Raw genomic sequence first — 12,731 nt, forward strand, 5'->3', positions numbered from 1 at the left:
GACACACACACACACACACACACACCCAAGGTTCATTACATATACCCTCCTGTGGTTCTGAAGAGTGAAAGCCCCTAAAGCTGGAAAGTTCCAGAAAGGAGAGAACAACAGGCAGGGCTAGGACTGTTCTCAAAAGGGCTAGTGCCCCTGGAACAGCTTCCTGTGACACTTGGTGCGCCCCCACCTGGCCTCTAAGACCCTCTGAACTGCCATGGGGATCAGTGGCCTGGAGACCACCCGATCTCTAAAAGGCCTTTGATACCCGACATCTGGGTCTCTGGCCTTGCTGTATGAGAACATGAGAGTATGAGAAACAGGCTGAGGCTCTAGGCTGATTTCCCCTTCTTACCATTTAAGCCATGCTCTGCAATGTGTCTGTAGAGCTCCAGGAAGTGGCAGCCAGGTTGGAAGGAGCCGCCATTGGGGTAGAAGTCATAGTGGGCAATGGGCTGTTTGATGCCCACACTCAGGCCCATGTGCTCCCTGGTGAAAGTATGAATGGCATCCACAAAATCGGCGTCATCTGGAGAAAGGCGGTCATTGGGGGGTGTTCCCTCAAACATAGGGCCCGCAGGGTCCAGCCCTGAGAGGAAAATGCAAGCCAGGTTAGATTAGTGGTGGGGATGTGGGTGGGGGCAGCAGGTTCTCCCCTAAGCTCTTTGATCATTTCACCTTTCTGAGTCGGAAGGAAGAAAACAAGCGCTTGGTGCTTCTCTAGAACCTCTTACTGTAACTGCTTTTTGCTGTAAAGCTATGGTAATTCATGGCGCTGAAAATTACCCAGGCCAGGCATTGTTCTAAGGGGAAAGAGCTTTGCAGAAAGGATCAGAACTAACAGTGAGGTTATGAGTGAATGCTTGATTTATTTAAGCAAATCAATTTTAAGTGCCTCCCCTGGTAGTTTCCACAGCATCTGTTTGCATAAAAAGCAGCAGCCCACGGCGCTCTTGTTCTGTGCAGTTCTGACTTCTTGGGTGAAGTACAAATGTGTTTGCCTGTGTGTTGTCAGTAGTCTTGAACAAGCTGGCTTCCTGAGCTCATGTCATCTTATAGAACGTCCAGAACTAAACCTTAGGAAGGGGTGGAAATGTGACCATATAGGGCCTTCTCAAGCCCAGGCTCCAAGAGACAGATATGTTCGCAGGAACAATCTTGGCTCCTGGCTGACTGCTTGGGGGAGGGTATGTATGCACCCTGGGCTCTCCTCATGACTTGTCTGAAGGGACCTTTGGTGGCAGGCCTCAGCCCAGGGAGGAACTGACAGTGAGTGGTGAGGTCACCTGCTCTCCAGCCCACCTGCAGGCTTGGTGAGATCCACATTTCTTTCTTTAGGCTAACAGAAAGATGACTCCAGAGTAAGGAGCCTCCTGCTGTCTCCTGTGTGGGTGGCCTGGTTATAATGCTGGTATGTGACAATGCCAGCTGGAATGGGTAGGGCGAGGGTGGGGACTGATAATGGCTCACTTTGTGAGATTCTTTGTTTTCTTTTTCCATTGTGTGTGTGTGTGTGTGTGTGGTGTGCATGATTACATGTGTGTGGCCACCCGTGTGTGTGTGTGTGTGTGTGTGTGTGTGTGTGTGTGTGTGTGTGCATGCATGCATGTTTACATGTGGGTGCATGGGTGTGCATATGATACCTGGAGATTGATGTCTGGAATCATCCTTGATTGTACTTTCACAATATTCAATGATGGTCTCTCAAACAAACCCAGAGCTTACAGGAATTACAGGTGGGATGCCACACCCCTTGACACTGATGCTCTCATTGTTAGGATCTGGGGATCCTGACAAATTCTGGTCCCCAAGTTTGCTCAGCAAGCAATAGCCCCACTTTGTGGGATTCTGACCCCTCTAGCAATACCTCCATGGTGAGGCATTTGTACACACTAGAGTTAGGAGTGTCAGGGTAGAGATAGAATTGGAAGCTAGCCTGGGCTACAGGAAACGAAGTCTCAAAAACAAAAAAACATAAATAAAAAAAAAAGTAAAAGTTTCTTCTTAAAAAAAAAAATGTAATCAGAATCTCCTTTGCAGCCATGTGAAACAGCTATGAGAAAGGCCAGAACACATAGCTGTCCTTTGTTCTGTGCTCTCATGGGATAGCAACAGTTCCTGACAGTAGGCATGTTGGGGAGTGTTTGGTGATACTCCTCAACTAATGATCAGGACCATGAGCATAGGGAATCAGGTGCATGCTCCCTGCTTCCTGCAGTCCTGGAGTTTGTGTGGGGTTATCCACAGGCATACCTGTGATTCTTCCGATCTTGTTCTTCCCGCCCATGGAGCTGCCTGCGAATCCTGAGACATGCGCTCCCAGGCTGTACCCAATTAGGTGAACTTTGCTCCGAGAAAACTTCACAGATTCCTGCAAGACAGGGCAAGAGGGTGGGAGGAGCAGTTGGGGTGGGGGAATGAGGCCGAGAGCCTTCTGTAGGGCCTGCTTCCATGGGGCGTCCACCCATGCTTGGCACTGCCCATGAATCAGGTGCTTTATTATGGGAAACTGGTTTTTCACCTCACTGACTGCCATCTTGGGTGATGGGGGTGGGGTGGGGCCGGGTGGCTGTTCTTTGGGATGTCCTGGTGATTGCTGCCTCCTGCCTGCCTTTCTCTTTAGCCATTGGTGCCCTGCAGAAACTGAGGATCCCTTGTCTTTGCCTTTCAAGGCAGTAATTACATGTGGGATTAATGGCTTCCAAGTGTGTTTAGATTCCTTAGGACAGATGTACCTAAAATTGTGAATTCTCCCAGCTATACTGAGTTGTCATAGGCTACACTGGGGCATCCAGACTGAGACCCACAGGCTTCAAGGACGCATATACATTTGGTTTGTACGGCATTGTGAGAGGACATGGTTGTCTACGAGGTTCATGCTAGATAAATGTGTTTAAAGTTTAAATATTTCGAGGAAAATCTCAATTTTCTTTCCCAATGTTTTGATAATGTGATGACACTTTCTTGTGTGTGCACACATGTGTGTGATGTCAGAGGCAACTTGAGGACGTCAGTTCTCTCTTTCTACCACGGGGGTCTTGGGGATTGAATTTAGATCCTCGGGCTTTTGTACCGAGGGCCTAAACTTTAAACTTGCCAGCTCACTTAGGGTTTTGTTTTGCATTCACAGTAATCTATGTGTCTCAGTCTGCTTTCTGTTGCTGTGATAAAATGCTGACTAAAAGCAGCTTGGAGAGGAAAGGGTTTATTTTAGCCGACAGCTTACAGTCTATCCTGAAGGGAATCCAGGGCAGGGATGTGGATTCAGGACTGAGCCTGAAGCAATGGAGGAATTCTACCTTCTGGCTTTCTCCCATGCCTTGCTCAGCCTGCTTTCTTACACAATTCAGTACCACTTGCCTAGGGCTGGCACCATCTACAATGGGCATCCCACTCCAATAATTAATGATGACGGTGGCAGTGGTGGTAGTGGTGGTGGTGATAAAATGCCCCACAGGCTTATCTACTGGCTAACCTGGCAGAGGCATTTTCTCAATTGACTTCACCCTTCCCAGATGACCCTAGCTTGTGTCAAGTTGACAATACACTAACCAACACACCATGAATCCATGGGATACCCTAGGAAGTAACAGGACACTGCTGTTCCAGGACACTTTAAGGTTGTGCAAACAGGAGTGGTAGCTGCGGAGTAGGGAGAAGAAGGCTAAAAGAGAAGCCTCATATCTGGTCTCAAACTTGCAATCTGGAAACTGAGGTCTCTTGGAGAGAGAGAGGGGGGCAGGTGGTTGGACTTACCTCCAGCCATAGGAGAAGAGAAGCCACTTCCTGGCCAACAACACGGGTGTTGCGAACGGCGACGGCATAGTGCTGGTATGCCAGGGAGACCCAGTCCACTAACCCCACGTTCACAGGTTGGGACTGTCGGGACTTCAGTGCACCCACTATCTTCCAGATCCAAGTTTCTAGCAAGCCATCCACCTGAGGGTGGGCCACAGGCTGTCAACCTCACTGCAAGGGCAGAGGGAGCCCTGTCTAGTTCCTGGGGTCCCTAAAGTACACATCCCTCTTTTTTCTCAGGCTCAAAGACAATTCTAGATCTTTCTCCCCACCAGAAAGGCCATGTCCTAGGATTTCTCAATCTAGTGCTGAGGATATTCGGGCCTGAAGAGCTCCTACCCTGCTGTCCTGAAACGTTGGTCAGTCTGTCTCTAACTCCTCCCACGTGGTGTCAACCCTATCTCCAGCCCCAGACTTGGAAGACACAGTGTGCCCAAACCTTGTCCCATTCTCCCCACCTGAGAGTCACTGTCTGAATCTTTCCCCACGGTAGCACTTTCTGAGCCCTAAAACAATGGAAAAGTGTATGAAAATTACGTTTAAGAGTTGACTTCAGAAGGTCAGCTCCGCCAAGCCTGGGGTCCCACAGCATCTGTCCTGCCCTCGTCTCCCTTTGGTCGGATGAACCTGAGATCTGCTCTGTGTGTCCCTTACTTGAGATAATAGTGTACCTACTATGTTCCCAGAGCTGAGTGTTTCTGCTGTGCCTTGGAGGATAAACAGAGGTCAGGAAGGCAGTCATAGCTGGGTCTGGGGTATTCCAGGCCGTCTTGTGGAGGCATAAAGGGGGTAGTGTGGTATGTCCGGGGACTGGAGAAATTTGGGAGACTTTAAGGTCAAGATTCAGGAAGGGAAATGGTAAAGCTCCATCCCCATCCCTCAAGTTCATCCCACCCCCACTGGCCACTCCCATCCTTCCAGGGGAGCCGAGCTGTGTTTATTCAGGAAATGTTTACTGAGAGCAAGTATCCTAGTTGAGCTGAATTGCACGCATGTTACTCAGTCCATGTGCCCCCGGCTCTTGGTCAGCAGTGCTGCCTTCCATCCAGGAGGACTGTAAAGGCCAAGGGACAGAGTGGTGGGGTGTAGAGTTCTTAAAACAAAGCCAGGAGCCCAGCCAGGGTGCAGAAGCCCACAGCCCTGCAGCTCCGGTTGCTGTCAGCATTAGTATTTCTGTTGTAAACGTTTGGTGGTGGTGGTGGTGGTGGTGGTGGTGGTGGTGGTGGTGGTGGTGGTAGACACTGCAAAGGTTGCACACTCTGGCCCATCAAGACTTTTGAGGCCAAAGAGCACATTTTTTTTTTCCTACAGGAGCTTGTAGCTTCATGTTGCATTTCAAGACTAAACTCAATCATTCTATCATTAATTCAGTTAACAGACATTTTGGAGCACCTAACGTCTGGTGGGTATTGGCTGGCAGTGTCAGACAAGAATAGGGCAGAACTTACAGCCCAGTGGGTCAGAGAAACTGGATGAGAAAGCCCTGCAGAAAGATGAGCCAGAGGATGCTGGGGCTTGGGAACTCAGGGACCACTCCTCATGCCCTGGGGGAGGGCTGGGCTTGTGGCAGAGATGGCCTGCAGGAGACCCTGTTTGAGGCTATGCCTATAGGAAAAGAAGAGCTAGAGAAGAGAATGAGGGAGGGCACTAGGTGGTCAGAGGAGAAGAGGCAAAAATAAGTTGACAGGGTGGGTGTGCGGGTGAGTCAGTTTATTCTCTAGAGCAGGTGAGGTCGGGTTCCAGGATATTTTCATGTCAAGGATATATTTTTCATGCTTAGTCAGCTGACTGCCTAGCATTTCATGAAGGTCTAGGTCCTATCCCTAGCACTGCATAAGCCAGACACAGTGACACACACCTGTTATCCCAGCCCTTGGAGGTGGAGCTAGGAGGGTCAGGGGTTCAAGGTCATCCTTGGCTACATGATAAGTCTGCAGCCAGCTCTTCAAAATATAATTTTCATGTGGTTGGCAGAAAATAAATTCCAGTTTGTCAGCTGTAGGAAAGCGGCTCCATTGGACAAGCACCTGTCATATAAACCCAGGGCCTGAGTTTGATTTCTAGAACCCACATACAAATTTTTGATGTGGTGCTGGAGAGATGAGCCAAGGTTAAGAGTATGTACTCCTTTTGCAGAGGTCCTGAGTTCTGTTCCCAGCACCCATGCCTGGCAGCACACAATTACCTGTAACTCCAGATCCAGGGATCTGTCACCCTCTTCTGGTGGGTACCTGTACTCTCATGCACATACATAGACACACAGACACACGGCATTTCCACTATCCTGCTTACTCCTGGAACTGAGAAAACTGGGAGGTGCTTTACCAACACCACCTGTGGGGTTATCATTGGTGTTATTAAAATTCAACGCACTAGGGAGAAAGACAGCGATCAGGAACACACAGAGACTACAGCATGCCAGCTCTTCCTACCGACCACCCGTGGATGATCATGACAAGTGGCTGCGAGCTGTTGAAGCCACACTCCTGCAGTGTTTCCAGGTGCTGAGGTCTGAGCCGACAGCCCAGGCGATCCTTTTCATCTTTGAAGAGCAGGAATCTGGTCTCTGGCTTCTGTAATGGTTTCCTTGCTTCAGTGACTCCAAGGCTTCTTCCAAAGGGCTCTGGAATACAAAGTCAGGATTATCGGTTATGCCTGGCATGTGTTCCATCAACGCTGGCCCTAGGACCACCCACAGGTGGTTCAGAGCTCCAGCTGGTGGGTACTGGAAAGTGCTGGGAACCAGCATGAACTCCATCTTTGAGGAACCCAAGGAACACTGTGGGGTGACCAGATTGTAGCAAGGAACTTGGGAATACCCCATACAAGTAACAGACCTGACCATCCATCTGGCAAGCATCTAGCAATGTACTAGACCTGACTCCAAGGCCTGAGGAATGTAGGTAAAGCCATTGGAACTGAGGTTTGTAGACAGTGAGCCTCTGCCCAGATCACAATTCCAGGAAGAGGCAAAGTCAGGATTTGAACCTAGGTCTATCTCCAGGATTGGGAAGACAACAGAGAGAGCATGTTAGTATGCGTCGCCTTTCTAAGCTCACTCTGCTCGTTCTCACTGTAGGCGTAGTATGTAGCACAAACCCTGAAGGGCTCTCTATGGAAGAGTATGGTGGGGAGAATCTCGAAAAGGGTGATGGATTGTCCTGGAATGCTAAGCCTGGCCTGGAACGGTGACTGGGGCTGTGTGTGTTGGGATGGGCAGTGGTATCTTCCAGCTGAGGGAACAGCATGAAGAATGGCTCAGAAGCATGAGAGCTCATGACCAGAAGACACAAAGAGAAGCTGGCAGGGTAGAGCATGGATGTCAAAGAACTTGGACTTTATCTAGTGGGGGCTGGGAGGATATCCCAGTTGGTGATGTGCTTGCCTTGCAAACATAAGGACCGGAGTTCAATCCTCAGCACCTGCACATAAAAGCAGACATGGCAACGTGTGCTTAGGATGCCAGGTTGTTCTAACTTCATTTCTGCTCTTGTGATAAAATGTCCTGACAAAAAGCAACTCAAAGAACAAAGGCCCATTTGTTTTACAGTTCCAGGTTACAGTCACAGGTGGGGAAGTCAACACAGGAATTTGAAGCAGGTAGTCACATGACAATCAAAAGCAGAGTGAATGAACACATGCGTGCTTAGTATTCCTCTAGGGTTTTTTTTTTTTGTTTTGTTTTGTTTTGTTTTTTAACTCAAATCCAGTCCAGGGCCCTAAACTGTCCACATCCAGGCTAGATCTTCTCACACTGATTAAGGTAACCAGGACAATCCCTCACAGAAATGCCACAGGCTACCCTGACTGACCTAGAGAGTCCCCTCACTGAAACTCTTCCCAGATGACCTCTAGGTTATGTCAAGGTGATAATTAAAATCAATCATTACACAGGTTGTCCTCTGACTCCCACACTTACGCTGTGGTATGCTGAGGGGTGTGCCCATGCTCACTAAGACACAAGTGCCCCTCCCCTACACACACACACACACACACACACACACACACACACACACACACACACCATGCATATAACAAAAAAAAAAAAGAGAATGGGGATTAAAATATTAGGGGTTGTTACAAAGATTAAATAAGTTTTTAAAGTGCTTAGAGCAATGCCTAACTCAGACTTAACACGTAGGTAAGGGGTTATTGTGACACTGAGCTCAGAGTCAGCCCTGACACCCGGCACTTTTCATCTATGTATCTTGTCTTTCTATGAAAATTTACCCTCCATGGCCTCCCAGGGCCAGTTCCTTCTTGTGTATGTTGACTCTGGATGTAGCTCTGAGAACACGTTCTAGCCCAGATGCCCAGGACCTTCCAGCTGTGCAGGAGAAGATGGAAAAGACATTTCCAGATAGAAAGCTCACAGAGCACCAAGCCGACCATTCTCCACTTCTGCCTTAGGATTCCTTTCCTGTGTGTGTGCTGACACTGTTACAGGCGTGTGTCTGTTCATTCCTTTCTCTTCTTAACTAATGCACGCTGACCACCTCTGAGGCTCCCGGTCTGGCTGGGTCTGAGCTGGAGGAGGTGGGAAAGCAGGCTTTGCATGTGGCTGCCAGAGGGCTGCAGAGAGGATTCAAGGAGGGGGCGGGGGAGAGGCCCAGAGAAGAGACTGCCTAGGTTAAAGCGTTTTCAAACTCCTTCCATGAAAAATGATGGAAGAAACAGGACTCTGATGCCTAAAATTGTGAGATTTGGTGGAGGAGTACAAGTTGGAAGTTGCTGTGGAGAGGGACTTAGTACTACTTAGTACTACAACTAACCAGGAGTTAGACGCAGGATCCAGAGGATGGCAGGATATGAAGAAAAAACCTGACTTGAGCTCCACAAAAAAATTCATAGCTGAAGAGACTGGTATAGACACAATAATGGCAGTAAACCAACCAAGAGAGGTTAAGAATTTTTTATTACATCTTATTTATTTGTGTGTGTATGTATACGTATATGGACATGCATGTGCCTTGGTACATGTATGAAGGCCAGAGGACAACTTTTGGTAGTTGGTTCTCTTTTTCCACTACATGGGTCCCAAGAATTGATCTCAGGTTATCAGGCTTGCCTGCAAGTGCCTTCACCCACTGAGCTATCTCACAGGCCCCCCAGACAGCTTTTTAACAATAACATAGTAAAACACACATTGTGGGGCACTATCGGGCTGCTGGGAGGGGCCTCAGGTCAGGTTCCAAGTAACATTTGTAGTGTTCTTTTCCAGTCCCCTCCCCACACCAGAGGCACAGATTTTAAAAAGGGGCGATTTATTTTCATTTTTTTAATGTGTATGTGTGTCTATGGATATGTGCACATGGACACGTGTCCACAGAACCCTCTGGACATCCAGATCCCCTGGAGCTTGAGTTACAGGCAGTTGTGAGGCACCCACATGGGATTTGGGGAACTGAATTCAAGTCCTTTGCAAGAGCACGATGTGCTCTTAAGCACTGAGCGCTCTCTCCAGCATCTCCATGGTTGTCTCTTTAGCCTTTCTCTGGAACCAGACACAAATGGCTTTATATTCTTTTCATCTGCCATAATAATTTTTCATAGCAATAGAAAGTCTTGACAAACATGATTTTAAAAGGTGACATAATTTATCTGTTTTATTTATATTTAGTTTATTGCCAGAATTTTTTTTTTTTAATTTAGAACAATGCCCTGATGGCCATCTTAGTATTTAAATCTTTGTCAAAATCTATGTGATCTCTAGTGCATAATCCCAAGAGGAGTCTTGTAAGATCTCAGGAACCAGACCATTTACATTCACACACATTCACATTGTTTTCAGCGGATTTCATTCCCCAGGACTAGGAATTGAACCTGGGGCCTCATGCATGTTGGCAATCACTCTGCTGCTAAGGTACATCCACAGCCCATGTTTTCAGCATTTTCTTTGTGTGTGTGTGTGTGTGTTGGTATGGGTGTGGATACACATGTATGTGTGCATGTGTGTGTGTGTGCGCCCGTGTGTGTGTACACATGAAGTCAGAAGAGGGCATTGGATTCCACTGAGCTTGAGTTACTACAGGTGGCTGTGACTAGCCAGTTGTAGGTGCTGGGAACCAAACTCGGGTCCCCTTTAAGAGCAGCAAATGCTCTTAACCATGAAGCCATCTCTTTAGCCTCTCGTGTCTTCTTAAGAGACAGACTCCAGTGATTTGAAGCCAGGCGGTACTGTGCTTTTGAGAGAGGCAATGTTGCCCGAGGCAGTCAGTTACTTCAGGAGACTCTGTTCCTCTATCCTGAAAAAAGAGGTGTTGGGCCTAGGATTGCCTTCTGTATGGCAATAAGTTCCCGAGGATACCAAACACCTTCTCCTTTAGTCAGAAGGATTTCGGGTAGTATCCCTTGCAGTGATTTTTGCATTCCTAAGCCAGCTCCTGGTTAAAAGATCCTTAGGAATTCATACAAGAATAAATTACATCCTCTTCTCTTGGGCAAAGACATCATCAGGTGGGTGACTTCAGGCAACTGAGCTAGGCCATCTGGCCTAGGAGAAAGCCAGTTGGAGGTTTAGCTCGGCCTTGCTGCCTTTTGCCTACAAAGCCTGTGCGGGATGACTCTGCTCAGTTGAAGGCACATCAAGTGCTTGCCAGGTACTAGATGAAGTTAATGAAGCAAGCACATGAGACGAAGGCCTTGGGCACTAACGTGCCCCTGCAGAGCTGTTTGCAAAACATCTCCATTATTCAGTTGTGCTCGTGTGTGTGTGTGTGTGTGTGTGTGTGTGTGTGTGTGTGTGTGAGCGCACACACACACAACTCACCACACTCTTGCTCTGTAAACATGTACTGCTGAAAATATTCCCAGCCCTGGCAGGAGTCCCCCTGGAAGACTATAATTTCTCAATGTCCCTGAAAATTCTCCAACCACATCCTTTGCCCAGGATGGAACATTCCCACGGAATAAATGCAACTGCCACTCTATGGCTGCTGGCATCAAACTAATGACTTAAAGTTGGGCCACGTTGACACTGGAAATTCTTATATGGAGTTGGTGTGGTCGCCCTAGTGCTTGCCTTGTAGGCCAAGTGCTTGTCTAGAATGCTTAAAGTCCTTGGTTCACTCCCAGCACTGCAAAAACCCAGTGTGGTGGCACACATCTCTAATCCCAGCAATTGGAAGCTGGAAGCAGGAGGATTAGAAGTGCAAGGTCATCCTCAGCTACAAAGGGAGTTTGAGGCCAGCCTGGGCTACATGAGACCGAGACCGTGTCTCAAAAAGGGGAAATGACTGAAGAGATGATTTAGATTTCAAACTGCTGCTAGGCATGGTGGTACATGCCTTTAGTCCCAGCACTTAGGAGGCAGAGGCAAGTGGATTTCTGTGAGTTCAAGGCCAGCCTGGTCTACAAAGAGAGTTCCAGGACAGCCTCAGCTATATAGAAAAACCCTGTCTCAAAAATCAACAAACAAACAAACAAACAAACAAACAAAGATTAGAAACTGCTTTTGCAGAAGACCTGAATGGGGTTCCTAGCATCCATTCCAGGTGATTCACAACCACCTATAGATAACTCCAACTTCAGGAGATCTGATGCCTCTGGCCTCCTTGGGAAACTGTACTTGGACACAACATACCTGCCCAGAAGCACATATGTACACATAATTAAAAATAATAAAAACAAATCTTTAAAGCAGAACATAAATTGAGAATCCTATTCTTTGACTTCTGGCTCCTTTTTCCTATGTAGTCCATGGATAGAGGGGTTCATTAGGGGCCTTACTCTGTTCAGAGTTTGTTGACCGTGGAACACAGTGCTGGAGAATGTCAGAAGCCAGTGCTCTGTAGCCAGATTGCTTGGCTGGAGTCCCAGCTCTGCTGCTAAGGTTCTGTGGCCTTAACCTCCCAGTCTCCCAGACTAACAGAAGCACCCGGTAGGATTAATGTAAGGCAGAGGTGCAAACATATTGCTTTCTAGGAATGTTCAACCTTTTGGCTTCTCTGGGCTGCACTGGTTGAAAGAAATAAATCATCTTGGGCCCCTCATGGGTGTCCAGCCTGTGGCCTGTGGGTTTGGAGAGAGTGCATGTGTTGTTTATCTTTTCTGACTCTGGGCACAAAGTTCATGCAGGAGACCTTACAGTTCAGTTACATAACCACAAAAATCCAGATCACTCCCTACCCACCACAAATCTCATAACGTTTTAAATAAGTTTACAGTTTTGTATCGGGTGGCGTTCATAGCTATGCTGAGCTTCAGGGTGGACACACCCGCTTGAAACTAAACAAAAGGAAAGATTTAAGTTTCCTTTCCTTAGACCACTTGAAGTCCTGATCGTTCAGCTTTTACCTCTGCAGTGTCTAGGATTACATAGATTCGTGCGTGTGTGTGTGTGTGTGTGTGTGTGTGCGTCTGTGTGTGTGTGTGTCTGTGTGTGTGCAGACCATCTTCCACCACCCTATTGTAGGCAGTTGTGGGGAATGAATTGCAAGCCACTTAGTGAAAAGAGAGGAGACACTGGTTGTAATCAGGGTCATTCATGTGGACTGACAAGGGTTTGGCTTACTTTTGGGGAGGGCATAGGAGCATCTAACCATTCCACTTGCCAAGCAGCTTACAGGAGGCACAGAGCATGGCAGTGACTATTAACAAGCCAGCTTCCTGGGGTCCTGGTCTCAGGGAAGCTCTTTTCGAGCTTTCTAGACAGAACTCCGGTGGGAATGCATGTACTCGGTGGAGGTCAATCGCCCAACTCAGCCATCCTTCCCAACTCTCCATGCTCACATCGTAACCTTAGGACTTCGTTGTTGTTGGCTTTTAATTTTAGATGTTTAAATTTTGTTTTGTGTATAAGTGTATTAGTTGTGGTACGGTATGTGCACCAACTGAGTGCAGTACCTGAGAATGTCAGAGGAGGGTGTTGGATACCCAGAAACTGCAGTTATAGATGATTTGAAAACCACCTGTGGGTGCTGGGAATTGAACCCAGGACC

At 47.8% G+C, this 12,731-nt stretch overlaps 1 protein-coding gene across 2 annotated transcripts in view; it reads right to left on the bottom strand.

Moving 5' to 3' along the window:
- Lipc (lipase C, hepatic type) overlaps positions 1 to 12,731 on the bottom strand; it is a 130,242-nt gene that overhangs the window by 15,834 nt on the left and 101,677 nt on the right. Inside the window, exons 2-6 of one of the 2 annotated variants that reach the window (XM_076926233.1) lie at positions 6,225 to 6,415; positions 4,251 to 4,298; positions 3,751 to 3,933; positions 2,248 to 2,365; positions 350 to 583 (exon numbers count right to left, since the gene is read on the bottom strand). In XM_076926233.1, coding sequence (XP_076782348.1) covers positions 350 to 583; positions 2,248 to 2,365; positions 3,751 to 3,933; positions 4,251 to 4,298; positions 6,225 to 6,415 — 774 coding nt within the window. The remainder of the gene's footprint in view (positions 1 to 349; positions 584 to 2,247; positions 2,366 to 3,750; positions 3,934 to 4,250; positions 4,299 to 6,224; positions 6,416 to 12,731) is intronic. The other variant, XM_076926234.1, reaches the window with a different exon arrangement.

Source organism: Arvicanthis niloticus, chromosome 27 (assembly GCF_011762505.2).
Source record: "Arvicanthis niloticus isolate mArvNil1 chromosome 27, mArvNil1.pat.X, whole genome shotgun sequence".
Lineage (NCBI taxonomy): Eukaryota > Metazoa > Chordata > Mammalia > Rodentia > Muridae > Arvicanthis > Arvicanthis niloticus.